Raw genomic sequence first — 19,607 nt, forward strand, 5'->3', positions numbered from 1 at the left:
ATTGACGGAGCTAGTATAGTTCTGAGTCTTTCTACCACACTGCTCCTCTTCAATAAATACATGCACAAGTAATAAATGTTGAAAATAACTAAAAGATTTTAAAACTGGGTAATGTACTTGAATTTCATCCAAAAATTCAAAGCAGAACGCAATGGAATCCTTGTGAATCAAGTAGACACCAGCAGCTATATTCTTCCAAATGAACTGTGTTTGGCAGTTACAGACGGAATAAGAATAACCCAAGCAAAACACATGGAGGGAATGGCCTATGGCTTAGCTTAGCTGGAACTTAGCCAAGTGAGGAGAACCAGAGGAGAGGAGACAGCAGAGTCAAGTTGTGGCCGAGCTGGCTGGCCCTCAAGGGTCAAGTGTCAAGGGTCAAGTATCAGGGTCTGCACTGATTCTGAGCAGGCAATGGGAGCCAACCCAGAGTTTTTGAGCTGGGAATGGGATTGAGGCATGACCATCACTACGTTTTGATGAGAATGGTCAGGAGACAATCTGGCAGGAACATGGAGGACGCTTGCCATGGGAAAAAAATGAAGGCCTATGATCAGAGAAGAGAGGCGATTACACAGGGCTGACTCAGGCTGAAATGTCAGAATCTGATTGTGAGAAAGGAGCATATCACTGTCCTCATCTCAAAGCAGGGGCGGAAGAGGCCTGAGCTAATGAGATAGTCACAGCCTGGCTGACTCCACAGTGTAAGAAAGCACAGAGTGTAGACTTTGATGGATAGTGCTTGGTCCCTGAAGAGTGCTCAATGATTATTTGCTGAAAAATGAATTATTTCGTTTAGTTACATGATCTTTCAATATTACATGATAGGAACTTCAAATTGATGTATCACCTCTCTTTTTTTTTTTTTCCCCTATTACAAGTGTGTAGAAGGAAGAAAAGGATAATGTTATTCCATATCAGGAAGAGAAAAAATTATATAGCACATGCAAAGTACTGCCTCAGAGAGGTTGCCCAGGCTAAGAATGACTTGGTATCTGACTGAGGAATTTAGGAGTTAGACATCAGGGCTTATTGGCAAAGAGTAGACATAGCTTCTAGGGTTGGAGCCACAGTTCTGGTAGCTAGCTAGCATCATGACCTTCCTAATATAAAAAGGTGATAGAAAGATGGATTTATTTAGTTTTATCCACACATTCACTTTTACTCATAGTTCTTTTCTCTATATGTTTTCACCCAAGAGAGTATTATTCTAAACAGAGGATGTTTAAAAGCTCCTCTGTGCCCCGCTGGAGGAGAGCATGGCAACCCACTCCAGTATTCTTCCCTTGAGAATCTCATGGACAAAGGAGCCTGGAGGACTACAGTCCGTAGGGTCACAAACAGTCGGACAGGACTGAAGCGACTTAGCACGCACACACTTGTTTCGGTATGTTTTCACTTGTTTCTATATGTTTTCTATAAGAGAACATTATTTTAAGCAAAGGATGTTGCAGCCATCGAACCATCACATTACAGCCACCTGCACAGTGAGCCCTGAGGGATCTCAGGGTAAAACAGGATGCCCTCCATTTAGCAGTCAGCTCCTGCAGCCATCCTTGAGGACACTCAGGGTGAAAAAGCCCAGGATATTGGCCCCAGACAGCTGATGTGCATATCAAAGGCATAATTTCATTGAGCCCAGACCCTTGCATTTTCCCATACATAGAAAAACGCTAAATTCCTTCACTTGCCATATCTGGTTTTTCTTAGTTAACAGTAATTTTTTGATGTTCTGATTACCTGATTATTGTTGCAAAACCTCCTGTGTATCCAGGCTTCTCCTTTCCGTCTTCAGAACAGTTGCTCAGAGCTATCAAGAGGCTAAGTCCTGGGTTTAAGTCCTCAGCTTGGCCTGCAAACACAACATCATTCTCAACATTACAACATGTCAGTTTTCTCACCTCTCAACTTTTCATTCCAACAATACTTTCTGAAAAAGTAAAGATTTCAAACTCTTCTACTAAAAAGTGAGTTAAGGGCTGGATAAAAGGAGCACATGTAAAGAAAAGATAAACTAAATAAATTCTTCAGCTAGAACTGACCTCCCATTCAGTTTCATAAAAGTTCTTAAGAGAAGATGATATTAAAATAATTATGTATAATATAGAGTCATTAAAATACATAATGTTCCCCACCTTCTACTTTTTGCCCCAATGAGAAGGCAATGGCACCCCACTCCAGTACTCTTGCCTGGAAAATCCCATGGACGGAGGAGCCTGGTAGGCTGCACTCCATGGGGTCGCTAAGGGTTGGATATGACTGAGCGACTTCACTTTCACTTTTCACTTTCCTGCCTTGGAGAAGGAAATGGCAAACCACTCCAGTGTTCTTGCCTGGAGAATCCCAGGGACTGGGGAGCCTGGTGGGCTATCGTCTATGGGGTTGCACAGAGTCGGACACCACTGAAGCAACTTAGCAGCAGTAGCAGCAAGATATTTCCAATCATGCTAATTCTGTCAAGTGGGTGTTATTCTCTCTAAATTGTAGCTGAGGTCCAGAAAAATTAAGTATTTGTCTAAGTTCACCTACTTATTAAATAGCATAGGTCACCTGAAGTAGTTTTTGAAGCAACAAGATATGAAGAGTTATTTTTAAAAGAGAAAAGTCAGTACTCTGACATAGGTCCACTCGACTGCAAAGCCTTTAGCAGTTCAGCTCAATTTTTATAAACTGGTTCAGTCAGTCTTCCTTCGTTTTACCTAAAAAGAATTGTGTCAAATCGTAGCTGGAACACAAGATAAGAACAAGCAGTTTGACTTGTGAAGTAAATTCTGTTGTGCATATGTTTTCCTTTTTACCCCCTGAAGAAATAACTCACAACTGAAATTGTCTTCAGGTTGAAACCTGAACTTGTTGCTGTTCTGAGGGCCTCCTTGATTAGGTCACGCATTCATTCGTTCGTTCACTTCCCCAGTATCTTCCAAGTGCCTGCTACTTGCAGGTACTGTGCTGGACACTAGGCTACAGCAATAAGCGCCCAGGAGCCTCCTGTGCTGTGAAAATACAGACAAACCAGCCATCATATTGACTAGTGATAGGTGCCCACATAGAGGGGCACTTGTCTTAGCCTGGGGGAGTGAGAGGCAACTTCTTATGAAAAGTGATCCCTGAAGAATGACTTAAAGGGAGAAGGTGAAGAGAGGCAGATTCAAAAACAGAGCATGTATTCATCCGAGGGCATATATGTGATGTCTAGGGGCTTCGTCTGTGTGTATCATTTAATCTAACAGGTACCTTATGCACTGTAGTTGTCATTAACCTCATTTTACAGACTAAGCAAAGGAGGCTCAGGGTTTAGACTTTCTCTTGGTCCTGCAGTAAATGGCAACCGAGTTTCCAAGTTTGACTCCAAGCCTCATTCTCTTTCCGTTACTTCCTGGGACAGCAATGTTCTAGTCTCAGTCCTCTGACTTGGCACATAGAGATGTCAGGATGGAAGCCTTTAATCATGGTAGAAATGTCCAACTCTGTGAGCCCATGGACTGTAACCCGCCAGGCTCCTCTGTCCATGGGATTCTCCAGGCAAGAATACCGGAGTGGGTTGTCATTTCCTTCAGGGCATCTTCCTGCCCTAGGGATTGAACTCGTGTTTCCTGCTTGGCAGGCAAATTCTTTACTACTGTGCAAGCTAAGAGCTTGGTTGCTCAGTCCTGTCTGACTCTTTGCAAGCCCTTGGACTGTAGCCAGCCCACCAGGCTCCTGTGCCCATGGAATTTTTAAGAATACTGGAGTGGGGTGCCATTTCAGGAAATCTTCCCAATCCAGGGATCAAACCCTTGTCTCTTATGTCTCTTGCATTGGCAGGTGGATTTTTCACCAGTAGTGCTACTTGGAGAACTAAGAGGTAGCCTGTGTGATGCCAGGCACATCTCTTCCCTCCTCTGTGCCTTAATTTCCTAATGCATCAAAGTCAGGCTGAATTAGTGCATCAGCTGAATTATTGATGTCTAATTTCCCTCTCTCTTTAATGTTGGGTGGTTCTCTATAAACTTGGAGATGCTCCATGGCTGGAGTGGAGCTCTAGGTGCTGGGAGAGGGATGAGAGGGAGATAAGGAGAAAGGGCTCTAAGGTAGGAGGCCCTGGGACTGTAGGAAAGTGGGGAGAAAGAGGGTGTGAGATGGACTTTTACATCTAGTGCATGAGGGACAGGGGCTGAACTTGGGTCACGGTGGGGATAGAGGAGTTATTGTCTGAGGGACACGGTCTTTGGAGCTGATCTTATCTGTGAACGTTCTCTTTCTCCATATGTCCATGCTGACAATGGGACTCTATCCTGTGTTGAAATCAGTGACAATATGACTCCACCCATCCTTCCCAGTGCCTATTAGGTAGACTAAAGTCTGATAACTTTCAGATCTGTCTTCCTTTCATTGAGAACATGTGGCAAAATGCAAAACTATGGGCTTTGGATTGAGGTAGACCCTCGCTTGGGCCCTTACAAACTGTTGGCCGGGAACTATAAGACATCAATGAGGAGAAGAAGAGATGATATAGAACCTTTGAGGATTGGATTGGAAGCCAAATTTTGCCTCTTACTGTCTCTGAGACCTTGACTATGTCATTTTAGCCGCTCAGAACTTCACTTTCCTGTTCTGTCAAATAACATCAATACTTCCCATCTTGTCTTTGTCGTGAAGATTACATGAAACTCCAGCTTCTGAGAACAAGGTCTGAGATGTAGGGCTCAGTTTAGAGGAGTCTCAGGAGAAGCTCATGACTGCCAAAGGGAGGAAGTAGTTGCCCAAAGGAAGGGAAGAGTGATCTGGGGGGTGAGGGAAGAAAACGCTCTGTACAGATGGAAATACGGGTGTGCATTGTGCTTGCCCCCCATTAGACTGGACCTACAGTCAATGAGAGCTCGCAGAGGGTTTGCCACTTATGCACTCCATAAACAAGCGCTGGATCTTCTTAGAGAAAGTATTTTCAAAGCACTTGTTCTGAGTAAGACTTCTTGCACTGGCATTATTATCTGATGAGCCATCTGCTCTAATTAAAATTTCACGGAGCTGAGGAATTTAGTACCCTAACCTCAGAGCACCTGGTACACTTGGTGTGTTGGAGGATGATGTATTTGGAAAGATTAGAGGAGGATGAATTCTCTTCCAGCTTCTAACGAGGCAGAAGTAAAGGTTTTCTGCTAGGATGTTTTTGCTCTCTGGCTCTGGGGGTGGGGGGGGGGTGGTCAGAGATTAAATAATTTGCCACCAGACAGATGTTCTAAAGAGCTAATTAAAAAAACTGACACGTACCCAAGACCTCAGATAGTTAGATTTATATGCCTTTCTCTCTGGGAAGATCAAAATCACTGCAGCTTAAAATCGCTGCACTACATGTTATTTCCAGAGAGTTCACGACTGAAATGAAAGGAGCATCTTTAAAGACATTCTTAATGATATGATATGTGTCTCTTAATGATATGAGTGTGTCTGAAATCTGAAGGCACATTTCAAAGAAGTGGAAAATCTTAAAAACAAAAAAAATACCCATGCTGGGCCTCATCCCAGACCAATGTCTGGAAGGAGGGCCCTGGCAACAAATTTTATTGAACTTGCTGAATGAATATGCAGCCGGGATTGCATACTGCTGATTTAGAAATAAAACTACTTTAATATCTGTTCTAATCTTGGAGATAAGGTCATGTCATATATAGGAGCAGGATAGAAAATGGAGTTAGGTCTATTTGGTTGGAATGACACATTGACCAAGCTCTTACTCTGTTCTAGTTAAGTTACTTAACCTTGGTAAAGGTTAAAGTTTCCTTACCTTTAAAATATGGCTGTTAGTTATTTAATAGATTTTTGTAAGGATTGGATGTGAACAATGTGTCCATAAGTAAAGCATCTGCTATATGCCCAGCACAGTGTGGACACTCAGTAATACTATGGTAGTTACCACCATTTTTTTTTTTTAACTAAAATGCTTTGTTGGGCATTTTAAGGCTACTTTTCGAGGCAAGCTTAGAGATGTGAAGATGAGCACACATCAACCTAAAGTGGTCAGCACAATAGACCACCTTGTCATACTGCAAATATGTAAAGAAATCACAGCCAGATTCAGTCTAAGTGTATGTGTCTTGGAAGTCTTAGGATGGATAAATTACCTTTACTGCAAAAGATGCTCCTGCAAGTGTTGTTAAAACTCTCTAGAAGAAATGTCAATAAAAATTCCCAGGTAGTATTTTGCACTTAAACCAACAGCTGATTCTCAACAATCACCTAGAAAATGTGGGCCTGGCTGTGTCTACTTGGCTGCCAAGAAGCACAGTCAGTTATATCACAATATAATTGCCCCAAAGGTCCAAACCTACAGTTTTATCAGGCAGGGTTTGATTGTTCATGCTCATGTTTCACAGGAGAGGGAGAGGGAAGTGAGTTCTGTATTGCTCTCTCTTCTGCTAGTCTAGACGTTGGCTGTGACTTTAAGAGTGAACAGAGACAGAAGGGCAGCAGTGCAGAGCAGCCTGGCCTAGGCCCTGACACAACTTCTAAACCGTTTAAGGCTGGAAATGCATGCCCTGCTTATACTGCGCTCCTTTATTTATTTGGGGAAAATACTTACGGGGACTTGAGATAAGGCTGTGCCCTAAACACATACATCTTGCCTTTTTACAGTTAGTATATTGTAGAGATCACGGCAAATATTAGTGTTTACTGTTCTTAGACTCACATCTGGCTCTGGGCCAGCCACCAATCCCGTCTCAATCTCAGTTTCCTGAGCTGCAAAGTAAAGGAATAGAATACACACATTATCATGTTCTCCTGGTGATTAAATGAGGAGAATATGTAGATAAATAGCTGAGAAAAGAAGAGAAACTAAAGGCAAAGGAGAGAAGGAAAGATATACCCATGTGAATTCGTCCACAATGCAGGAGACCTGGGTTTGATCCCTGGGTTGGGAAGATCCCGTGGAGAAGGGAAAGGCTACCCACTCCAGTATTCTGGCCTGGAGAATTCCATGGACTGTATAGTTCATGGGATCACAAAGAGTCGGACATGACTGAGCAACTTCACTTTCACTTGCACCCATCTGAATGCAGAGTTCCAAAGAATAGCAAGGAGAGATAAGGAAGCCTTCCTCAGTGATCAGTGCAAAGAAATAGAGGAAAACAATAGAATTGGAAAGACTGGAGATCTCTTCAAGAAAATTAGAGATACCAGGGGAACATTTCATGCAAAGATGAGCACAATAAAGGACAGAAATGGTATGGACCTAACAGAAGCAGAAGATATTTCAAGGAGATGGCAAGAATACACAGAACTCTACAAAAAAGATCTTCATGACCCAGATAACCACGATGGTATGATAACCCACCTAGAGCCAGACATCCTGGAATGAAAAATCAAGTGGGCCTTAGGAAGCATCACTACAAATAAAGCCAGTGGAGGTGATGGAATTCCAGTTGAGCTATTTCAAATCCTAAAAGATGATGCTGTGAAAGTGCTGCACTCAATATGCCAGCAAATTTCTAAAACTCAGCAGTGGCCACAGGACTGGAAAAGGTCAGTTTTCATTCCAATCACAAAGAAGGGTGATGACAAAGAATGTTCAAACTACCACACAATTGTACTCATCTCACACGCTAGTAAAGTAATGCTCAAAATTCTCCAAGCCAGGCTTCAACAGTACGTGAACCGTGAACTTCCAGATGTTCAAGCTGGTTTTAGAAAAGGTAGAGGAACCAGAGATCAAATTGCCAACATTCGCTGGATCAGAAAAAGCAAGAGAATTCCAGAAAAACATCTACTGCTGCTTTATCAATTATGCCAAAACCTTCCACTGTTTAGATCACAACAAACTGTGGAAAATTCTTCAAGAGATGGGAATACCAAACCACCTTATCTGCCTCCTGATAAATCTTTATGCAGGTCAGGAAGCGACAATTAGAACTGGACATGGAACAACAGACTGGTTCCAAATTAGAAAGGAGTATGTCAAGGCTGTATATTGTCACCCTGTTTATTTAACTTATATGCAGAGTACATCATGAGAAATGCTGGGTTGGATGAAGCACAAGCTAGAATCAAGATTTCTGGGAGAAATATCAGTAACCTCAGATATGCAGATGACATCACCCTTATGCCAGAAAGTGAAGAGGAAGCCTCTTGATGAAAGTGAAAGAGCAGAGTGAAAAAGTTGGCTTGAAACTCAACATTCAGAAAACGAAGATCATGGCATCTGGTCCCATCACTTCATGGCAAATAGATGGGGAAACAATGAATGGAAATAGTGACAGACTTTATTTATTTATTTTTTTGGCTCCACAATCACTGCAGATAGTGACTGCAGCCATAAAATAAAAAGACACTTGCTCCTTGGAAGAAAAGTTATAACCAGCCTAGACAGCATATTGAAAAGCACAGACATTATTTCACCAACAAAGGTCCATCTCATCAAAGCTATGGTTTTTCCAGTGGTCATGTATGGATGTGAGAGTTGGACTATAAAGAAAGCTGAGCACTGAAGAATTGATGTTTTTGAACTGTGGTGTTGGAGAAGACTCTTGTGAGTCCCTTGGACTGCAAGGAAATCCAACCAGTCTGTCCTAAAGGAAATCAATCCTGAATATTCATTGGAAGGACTGATGCTGAAGCTGAAACTCCAATACTCTGGCCACCTGATGCGAAGAACTGACTCATTGGAAAAGACACTGATGCTGGGAAAAATTGAAGACAGGAGGAGAAGGGGACGACAGAGGATGAGATGGTTGGATGGCATCACTGACTTGATGGACATGAGTTTGAGTAGGCTCCAGGAGTTGGTGATGGGCAAGGAAGCCTGGTGTGCTGCAGTACATGGCATCCCAAAGAGTCAGACACGACTGAGCAACTGAACTGAACTGAACTGCTCCTTGGAAGAAAAGCTATGGCCAACCTAGGCAGCATATTAAAAAGCAGAGACATTACTTTGCCAACAAAGATCTGTCTTGTCAAAGCTATGGTTTTTCCAGTAGTCATGTATGGATGTGAGAATTGGACTATAAAGAAAGCTGAGCACCAAAGAATGGATGCTTTTGAACTGTAGTGTTGGAGAAGACTCTTGAGAGTCCTTTGGACTGCATGGAGATCAAACCAGTCCATCCTAAAGGAGATGAGTCCTGAATATTCTTTGGAAGGACTGATGCCAAACTAAAGTCCATCACCAACTTGATGGACGTGAGTTTGAGTACTCTCTGTGCATTGGTGATGGACAGGGAAGCCTGGCGTGCTGCAGTCCATGGGGTCACAAAGAGTTGGACACGACTGAGTGACTGAGCTGAGATGTAGATAGCATTTATTAAATGTATGCTATGTCCTCTTCACTGTTCTAAGTGTTTTGCATGTTGTAAGTATTAACATGTATTAAATTACAATCATCTGTAAAGTAGATTCCTTTTAGAGAGGAGGAAACTAAGGTGGGGAGTGGTTGAAACAGTTTTCCCAAGGTCACATCACCAGAAAGGGAGCTGTGATAAGTTTGGCTTCAGGCTTGTGCTATATGTACTATACACTGTGCTCTTTTGCAGAATGCATATGGTCAGTATAGTGCTTGCTCCTCTACCTGGCTTCCTCTGATAGGTTCCAATCTGAAATAGATGTGCCACGGCAACCATGGTACACATAATAAGTATTTCCCAAGGTCTCACTGATAAATTAAGTAATTAAAAAGAGTACTAAGGGTCCAGGCCTTCCCTGATGGCTTACTGGTAAAAAATCCACCTGCCAATACAGGAGACATGGGTTTGATCCCTCAGTCGGGAAGATCCCCTGGAGAAGGAAATGGTAACCCACTTCGGTATTCTTGCCTGGAGAATTCCATGGATATAGAAGCCTGGTGGGCTACAGTTAATAGGGCTACAAGAGTTGGACATGACTTGGTGACTAACCACCACCACCCAAGGGTCCATATAAGTTTTGTCTAGTAATGGATTTGTATTGAATTGTTTTTTGACACTTCACTTGCAAAGAAATCTCAGTGGCTCTGTCTGGCCAAGTTCTCATTCAGGGTTCATAGTAGTCAGGTTCCAGACACCCTTTTCAACCTTATTATACCTCTGCTGTTTACCTTGCTAGTATAAGTTCTCGCAAGGACAGACTTTAGTGTTGTCTTTGTATGCCTCGTTCTTAGGAGGAATCTAAATAATTTAGATTGAGTGACGGTGAGTCATCATGAATTGCTACCCTGTTCCCATGTACAGTCTAAATGTAGGCACAGCCACTCCTTGGCTCTGATGGTTTCCTTAGTCCAGAGCCCCATCCTCCATAATCTCACATCCTAGTCTTGACACCAGCTAATGTGTTAAAAGTCACAGTTTCACTGGTATCATCTTGTCTTTTACTAAAATGACCCTGCTAGGCTGCCACTAATTTGGCTTAAGTTTTAGCTGTTTTTCTTATGAGGTTGGTGGATTTTCATTCATTTGTCCACGCTTCACTGTCTTCATTAGTAGATTTTGCCAATTTATACATTAAAATAAAAGAACCCTATTTTACTGGCAAGTTAATATAGGAGTGGAGGTTTAAAAAATACTACTGTCAAATCTAACTTATATTGCTTATCTAGGAGGGTGCTTCTTAATGCTTAAAACTTGCTTTATTAAAGAGAAAGGATCTAAGATTTATTTTGCACCCACTGGTCCTAACAATGTAGTAAGAACTTTTGTTATTGCTCTTGATTTTGAAAAGTTGAAAAAGGAATAAAACTTGGTAAGAGCCAGGCTTTGATGTCAGCAACATCTGGTTGTGAATTCTGGCCCTCAAACCCTTCTGCTGTATGATCTTGGTGCTGGGGGGAATCTCTTAATCTCTCTAAATTTGTCTTACCTGTGAACAGATATGATATCCCACATTTGATATTTGTGACTGAGCATGCAGCACGTGCATTATCATCAAGACTGTCACATAGATGAGGAAAGGGAAGCCCAGGGACATGAATTCTGGCTCTCCAGCTTCCAGTCCAATGGAAGGACTGCACTGCTTCGGCCGCTCTGAACTTGGGCATGAACACGTGACTTTCATGGGACAATGAAATGGGAGGATAAACGCTGTGTCTCCCTTTCACTTTTCTCCAGAAGCAATAAGAGCCAATGCTCAATTCACCATGTCTGTTCTCCCTGCTTCTGCAAGCATGGCAAGCATAGAGATGGAATTCTCTTGGCCTGGGTTGATGGTGGAAAAGCCAGGTATCCCATGATGCATGTAGGATGAGTGACAAGGACTTTGTTGTTTTAAGCCACTGATTTGGGGGTGTGAATGAATTCTGGTATAAAAACCAGTAAGAACAACAACAACATCACAAACAAACAAAAAAACAACAAGAACTTCACCTTGTTTTAGATTTAGAAACCCTCAGAGGAATTTTTATTAAGGCTCTGTTAAATGTGAGAGGTTTGTTGTTTGTGGAACTCAAAAAGTTACCGAAAGCTTTCATAGCAAGTGAACTCAGGGTTGAGCTTAAATGATCAAAAATGTGCTAATGAATATTTACAAAACAAATCCATATATTTACTTTTGTGAAAGACTAAAATGTAAAGTTCTTAGAAGGAATAAACAAGAGCAAGGGGAATAGAAAGAGGATGCATGGGACAGGGTTTAGAAAGAGATATTTAAATACTGCCCTTTGTTTCATATAAATCTCTGCTCTGGTGTTATTCTAGAATACTGAATACTAAAAGCTGTTTTCTCCCCTTAGGAAAATATCAACATCGATGAGGCCTCCAGATGCCTGGTGAAACATATACTTGCCAATGAGTGTGACCTGATGGAGTCCATTCAGCCTGACATTGTGAAGCCACATCTCACATCGCCCAGGGTTGTCAGCTGCTCCAGCTGTTCCAAATCCTAGTAGGCTTCTGTGCTGGAGTATGGTGGGAGGAATCCAATCATCTCATGAATTGCGTCTCAAATCCTACCATCTTGGATAAATGTCAGGATGGGGATACACCTGGGGCAAGCCAAAGACCTATGCCTGTAACTTTCTTTCCTCCAAGAGAAATAGCAAATGTTCCTTTTTATGTCTGCCCCCCCACCCCACCCCGCACAGCATCAGCACAGTGTTTACAAGCTTTTAAAATATTTAGTCTGTTACAAAATTCTGTCTTGTAGCTGACCGTAATTCTGCACAAACAGAGTTGGCCCTATTATTGGCGTCTTTGGGTCAGCCAGGGCCTCAGGTCTGAAAGAGAAAGGGGACAAGAACAGACTAGCTGTCAAGTTAAGCGCTGGCTTTCACTTTGCCCCTGGTGTCTTTGTCCAGACCTCAGTACATCCTCTGCTGCTCTGACAGGCCTATTAAGTAGAAGCTGTCCTTTCTCCAGAGATGACCTTCATTCTCAGCGGACCTGGAGTTGTCTCTGATTTAGCTCTTCAGAGTCGTGGACACAGGCTTCCTGTGCTTTCGTTGCTTTTATTGTCAATTGCCGTGCCCTGAATGTTGGTTTCACTGAAAACTTTATGAAAAGACCTCCCCTGGTACGTGCCTTTCTGTTCGCTTTCTCTAACACCCGAGCTGTGGGACTCTTCTGTATGTGTAATATATATTATATATATTTTCACAAGTGAAAAATAAAACATGAAAAGATGCTGTTTCCTTATTTCTGCAAATGCTTCAAGTTTCTCAGTATTCTGAACTTTTTTTTCTTTTTTTGACTGTGTGTCCATTGTTCTCTCGACCCATTTCTAAAATGTAATTTCAAAAAAGGGATGTGAGGGACGCACTTAAAGGAAGGGTACTGTTAAAACTGAGATGAGTCATGCATCTCGTCTGTATCTACAGTTCATATTGGCATGTAGGCCAAGAGTGCAAGCAGTGTACCTACACAACTTTTGGTTAAGCAGAGGAATATATTTTCATATATTCTGGCCAGGAAAGCTGCCAAACCAATCAACATAGAGAGAAACAGCTAAAACACGCGTGTTGATATCTTGCTTTGTACGATGTTTGTGGTACAGGTATGGTGCAGGTAGCTACCGCTCTTGAAGGGCATTAGTTTTCATTGGTGTTGATAATATACTCATAGGAACTTGGTAACAGATTTTTTTTTTGGGTGTCCTACCCATATTATCTTGGCATTCATTGTCTCCATAAATACCGACCACACCGCTTCCTATTATTCGTGTTTGTGATCCTTTCCCTAAGGGCATTCTCTGGCCCCTGGAACTCTTGACCCATGAGGCAGGCAGGCCAGTGAGTTAATATCTCCAGAGCATCCCTGAACCAATGACAGCAGGGATTGGGGGATAAATACTTTAGGTTCTTTTTCTTTCAGGAAGACCAGTTCTGAGCATGCTCTCTGCAGTCTCTTAGACACCCCCAGTGGGATTAATAGATCTTGGTTCTCATAGGGGAGACCTTCCCACTTGCCTCATCCTTTATGGTCTTCATTTCATCCTTATTGGCTTTCATCTTTTTTAACTCCATTTCCTTCTTTCCTCACCGCCTCACTCTTCTACAAGTGCTTCCTGGGTCACTTTCTAGATAAGTTACTTTCACGCAAATCCTTCTTTCAGGGTCTTATGGTAGAAACCAAAACCTGCCCAAGTTAGTTGGGATAGAAGTGGTTTAGGAAGCTGAGGCTTGACACGAGCTTTTGAACTGAATGACTCACTACCTAGGTGGTAGCAAGGAACCCCTTACTGGTGGATAATATGGGGGAGCCAATCCCTGGCCAGTTATAGCATCATAATTACTAAGAGTCTCATCAGGTAGATTGAGATAGAATACAGTCGAAAGTAAATTTTATGTTGCTCTTGTGTTGGAAAGACGTGATTGCAGAGTTTATTAACTTCTATGAAACTCTATAGGGAAAAAAAAAAAAATTACAGGCTTGTGTCAGTTAACACTTGACTCGAGATTTGGTATAAAAATTTAAAGACTTCCAACCAACAATCAAAGTGACCCTCACTTCCTTCAGCCCCAGGATAGGCCATGCTGAAAATCAGGCCTAAGATTTGATTTTAGGAAAAGAAAACTATAATGGAGGCTACGTTCACAGAGCTAGCAAGGCTTCTCCACTAAAATCAGGGTCTTTATAGGGAAAGAGTCAGACACTGAGACATGCGAGGAAACATTTGGGTAGATGTTCTTAAGAGGCTTGAACCCAGAGAGTCTTCTGAAACTCTGCTCCAGAAAAAGAGGCCCTTACCCTCTCCTGTGGAGAACAGCCGGTTACCACGTTAAAACCCCACCTCAGCAGGATGTTTTATAAGGTGATGTTTCCCTTCTCAAGCTCTGCTCCCATCTCCCTTCATTGCTTCTAGACAAATAATTAGGATCAAATCTCAGTATGACTTGAGTGGAAAAGTATGATCCGTGTTTCAAGATGAGATGGATTATTAAGCAAGTGAACTATTGAACCTGGCTAATGATTGCTTCTAGGAATCAGGAGGATATTCTGAGGAACTGGTCTTGAGACACTGGATCAGAGAGGACAGAACGTAAGATCAGATAACAATCTATTTGTTTGAGAGCACTCTTATGTGGGTTAATTTTTAACATTCTGGGCAAGTACACCTGGAGCTGATCCCAACGTGCTACTGGAATAGCCCTTAAAAGCTTGGAAATGATGTTGGCCTAAAACAAACGATGTGGTTATGCCAGAACCACCTTGGCAAAGCACTGGAGAAGAGTTCCAAGGTCTCGGAGAGGTGGGCATGTTATAATGTATTTATTTTGTAATGTCAAAGAAACTACCAGCTGATTATGTTCCCCAGGAGAGCCCAGATGACGTTCGCTTCACTAGAACAATAAGGTTGTTTAGTCACTAAAGTCACGCCCAAATCTTTTGTGACCCCATGGACTGTAGCCCTCCAGGCTCCTCTGTCCATAGGATTTCCTGGCAAGAAGACTGGAGTGGGTTGCTGCTTCCTTCTTCAGGGGATCTCCCCCACCCAGGGATCAAACTCACATCTCCTGCATTGCAGGTGGGTTCTTTACCACTGAGCCACCAGGGAAGTCCCCCCAAACCAATAAGGCATATCCCCAAAAGAGGGATGCCAACTTCAGTGAGAAGGTCAGTGGTGCCTGTTCCCCATAATCCATTCTTGAGACTGCATGGTTCAAAATGTGGTTGTACTATTAAGTGATACTGTGTATGTAGTGCTGAGTCCTAGATAGCTAGCATCAAAGGGGAGAACAAAGCCTTCCACCATCACTTTAAATAATCCACTTAAGAAAGTGGGCTTCCTGTCCTACTGTGTAGCCCAGGGAACTATATTCAATGTCCTGTGATTAGCCATAATGGAAAATAATATAAAAAAGAATGTATGTATTTATAACTGAATCACTGTGCTGTATGGCAGAAATTAACACACATTGGAAATCAACTATGCTCCAATAAAATAAATTGAAAAAAAAAGAAAAAGAAAGTGGTCTTCCCCTTTTTATAGCTTCAGGTTTTGCTGAGTTAGAACTCTTGATAGTTCTACCAGGGGACACAGTAAACCTACGACTTCGGCTGCAGCCTGATCATTCTTGGCTCTTATGCCCAGTGGCCAGCAGTCAGAGAAGGCAGTTACTATATGGACAAGGGTAATTCATCCTGATTGTGACGATGCCATAGAGTTGTTGCTAAATAATGGAGCAGGAAGGAGTATGTCTGGAAATCATGGGACTCACTGGCCTGCATCTTGATGCATCCCTGGTGAGAAAACGAGATGGCAGTTGCAGCTACAACATCTTGATGAGGACAAGCAACCAGGGACTCATCCTCTAAGGGCTCAAAGACTGAGTCACTTCACCACACGATGAACCAGACTAGAAGCAGCTTGGTCTAGGGAATGGAAGTAATAAAGGAGGGAAATGATGAATATCAGTTATGGCTTCAAGATTAACTACAGCAGGAGACTACAGCCTTCCTGTTTTAAGTTCTCTCTTTCTTGGTCTCTCTTTTGGAACTATAACAAGTGATCTAAAAGAAAATATCAGTGAAAAGACAGAATGAACTTGACCTGCAATGTGAGTGAATCTGGGTAATGCATGCAGTGGGCTATGGTAGACCATAGCAGAGGAAAGACGGATGGCAGGAGGTGAAGGGGCGACAGAGGATGAGATGGTTGAATGGCCTCATGGATTCAAAGGACTTGAGTTTGAGCAAACTACGGGAGATAATGAAGGACGGGGAAGCCTGTGTGCTGCAGTCCACGGGGTCACAGAGAGTCAGACACGACTGAGCGACTGAATAACAACAACAGAAGCAGAGGAAGTGAACAATCCATTGCAGTCCCCTGACATCCCCCCAATTCTACCTTAAAATGGTCTTTAGGTGCATGAAGCATATTTGTCTCGCACGTTGGACAGATGGGAGTGCTAGAGTTAATGCCTTCAGGAGCAGCCTCATCTGAGACTAACGTAAACTGGTAGATAAATACTTCAGCGTCCCCACCCCTCAGGTGGGATTCACCTGAGCCTTGCTGTATTTACTCAGAGATGCTCAGCGCAGCTGAGTCAAGTTTCACTCAGTGCAACCTGCGCGTTATCACACCCTTTTTTTTCCTTTCCTTCCCAGTCTCACTGCTCCTCTATCAATGCTCCCAAAGATCACCTCCCCGTTCAGAGATTTTCATGTTTGATTGAGTTACAGTTGCCAGTGGCTCTTAAAATGCCTGAGCATCGAGACAATAGCCCTTATTACCATGCAATCGCTAGTCCACTGCTTTTGTATTTAAACATGCACTGAAATGTGATGTTTAAGATATGCATGGTAAGATCAGAACTAAGTATAATAACCCTCATCCATCCCAGAAAGTTGTTATGTGTACTGTCTGCAAAATGAATATTCATGGATTCCTTCTCTCCCTTGACGAATATTCATTGAACAATGACTGTATCCCCATACTTGGCTGGGCCCTGTTGTGGACATGTGAATAACTAAGTCATGGTCTCAGATCTTAAAGTGTTATGATCAGCTAGGAGACACAAACATGTAAATAATTCACCATGAGTCAAGAAAGAAGTCAGATGTCCAACCCAAGACATCTCTTCTGAAAACATGATTTATTTCTAAATGCAGAAGCTGCAGCTCCAAATGTATTTAAGGAAACAGAATATACGTGCCTACATACATTCTTCCTGGGACACTGGGATCTAGCCACTTTAGACTACTTTGTTCAGCTAGCTCTCCCTGCTGTCTGCAATATTCCTTTCCTTTCTTTGTGTGGAAATCCTACCCATTCCTTAAAGATGAACACTATGGCACAGACTTTTAGTCTCGCCTATCTCTTGAGTGCATGGTAAGTCGAGTCAGTCGTGTCCAACACTTTGTGACCCAATGGACCATAGCCCACCAGGCTCCTCTGTCCAAGGGATTCTCCCGGCATGAACACTGGAGTGGGTTGCCATGCCCTCCTGCCGTTCCCTACCCAAGGATTGAACCTGAATCTCTTATGTCTCATGCATTGGCAGGCGGGTTCTTTACCGCTAGCACCACCTGGGAAGCCTGTCTATCTCTGTAAATGACGCCAATTTTCTTGTAATTTGCACAGCTCTTGATTGATTCTATCATCAACACTCATATACCGCTTTATAGTGCTGTATCAACTTTTATTTATAGAACACATTCTATAGGACAATCACTGATGTGCAACTTTATTATGCCATTCAATTCCCATGGCAACGCTACACAAAAGTATTCATCTCCTCATATTATATATGGAGAAATTGAAGTACACAGATATTGAGCAATTTGCCAAAGCTCACACAGAAACCAACCGGCAAAGCAAGGACTCCAACCCAGCAGCTTAATTCCAGCATGCTTTAAATGGGTGAAATGTGTGGTGTGCAAACAAATAGGAATAAAACTGTGACAAGAGAAAAAGTAAGGCCATAGGAGAAAGCAGCATGAGATTATTGTTTCCCCCACTGCAATACATTAGTGGCATTATGGAGCATAGTCCTGGCGTTTTTCCACAGGACGAAATCCTAGGAATCCTTTATACCACTATCGTCATCTACCTATTTTTTCATCACTTCTCCATTCATGACTCACACTCGGATGTTGGAACTAGCATTATACATGGGTTTAAATTTAGATACATCACAGTTTTTTTCTGTCTGAAAATATTCTTGGCTTTCTGGGATCCCCAAGCACCACACAACTCCCCAGTACTGTAAGAGAAGAGAGCATGAGAAATCTCAATAAACAGGTCAGAAGTGCTGATGAACTAGTCAAAGTAACTCTCAAAGATGAGGGCAAATGCCTCTGAGGAGCAAATGAACAGTATTTCACTGCATTGACGAGTGAAATTTTCCGTTTCAACAAACCCACTTATTTTGTTCAATCTGATAGTTTCTCAAATTAAAAGATGCTTACTCCTTGGAAGAAAAGTTATGACCAACCTAGACAGCATGTTAAAAAAAGAGACATTATTTTGCCAACAAAGATCTGTCTAGTCAAAGCTATGGTTTTTCCAGTACTCATGTATGGTTGTGAGAGTTGGACTATAAAGAAAGCTGAAGGCCGAAGAACTGATGTTTTTGAACTGTGGTGTTGGAGAAGACTCTTGAGAGTCCCTTAGACTGCAAGGAGATCCAACCAGTCCATCCTAAAGGAAATCAGTCCTGAATATTCATTGGAAGGACTGATGCTGAAGCTGAAGCTCTAACACTTTGGCCACCTGATGCAAAAAACTGACTCATTTGAAAAGACCCTGATGTTGGGAAAGACTGAAGGCAGGAGGAGAAGGGGATTACAGCGGATGAGATGGTTGGATGGCATCACTGACTCAACAGACATGAGTTTGAGTAAACTCCAGGCATTGGTGATGCACAGGGAAGCCTGGTGTGCTGCAGTCCATGGGGACGCAAAGAGTCAGACATGACTGAGTGACTGAACTAACTGATAGCTTCTCAGAATGTTAATATTCAGGCACAGGCTTTAGTATATACGTACTTCCCCGGTGGCTCAGTGGGTAAAAAATCCACCTGCAATTCAGGAGACATAGGAAACGCTGGTTTGATCCCTGGGCCAGGAAGATCCCCTGGAGGAGGAAATGGCAACCCACTCTAGTATTATTGTCTGGAAAATTCCATGGACAGAGGAGGAGCAAAGAGTCAGACACGAATGAGCACACGGCATGCAAGTGCGGTATGCTCACTGAAACTGTCATTGTAGACATAAAATTCTGAAATTCAAAACTCCAGCTGGCCCAGATTATGCTTTCTATTGGGACAAAGTTTGTTTCAAAAGAGCTTAGAAAAACCTGATGAAAGTTTTGTTTTAATGTGAAATATCAAAGAGTTGCTATTACTTCTAATACAATACAATGTGTATGTTCTGTTCCATCTTCAGCTGAACTTTTAAGAAATTACCTTATGCCAGATGTGTAACATCAATCAGTTTGCATTCATTGAACAAACAGATATCATACGACGGCTTGAGCAAGTTGCTGTGCATTTAAGTAGAACACATGTTAAGGTCTCTACTAAAATGCGGAGTACTTAATATATGTTAGTTTCTTTCCTTTCTCTGTGATAGTTGTTGTCATGGAAACATGAGGAATAAAAGTCATGGGTCCCTGCTCTTTAAATTTGATCTTTTCTTGGGGAGAGTAATGAGACAGGCAAAAGATACCATTACAGATCAAGAAATGAAGATGGTTTCTGTTTCCACTACATAAAGAGTCCTCATTTTTAT

At 42.3% G+C, this 19,607-nt stretch overlaps 1 protein-coding gene across 1 annotated transcript in view; it reads left to right on the forward strand.

Moving 5' to 3' along the window:
- RAB38 (RAB38, member RAS oncogene family) overlaps positions 1 to 15,295 on the forward strand; it is a 68,847-nt gene extending 53,552 nt beyond the window's left edge. The window contains exon 3 of the mRNA XM_005909918.3: positions 11,669 to 15,295. Coding sequence (XP_005909980.1) covers positions 11,669 to 11,821 — 153 coding nt within the window. The 3' untranslated portion in view covers positions 11,822 to 15,295. The remainder of the gene's footprint in view (positions 1 to 11,668) is intronic.
- Positions 15,296 to 19,607: the final 4,312 nt, after the last annotated feature.

Source organism: Bos mutus, chromosome 29, assembly GCF_027580195.1.
Source record: "Bos mutus isolate GX-2022 chromosome 29, NWIPB_WYAK_1.1, whole genome shotgun sequence".
Taxonomy (NCBI): Eukaryota; Metazoa; Chordata; class Mammalia; order Artiodactyla; family Bovidae; genus Bos; species Bos mutus.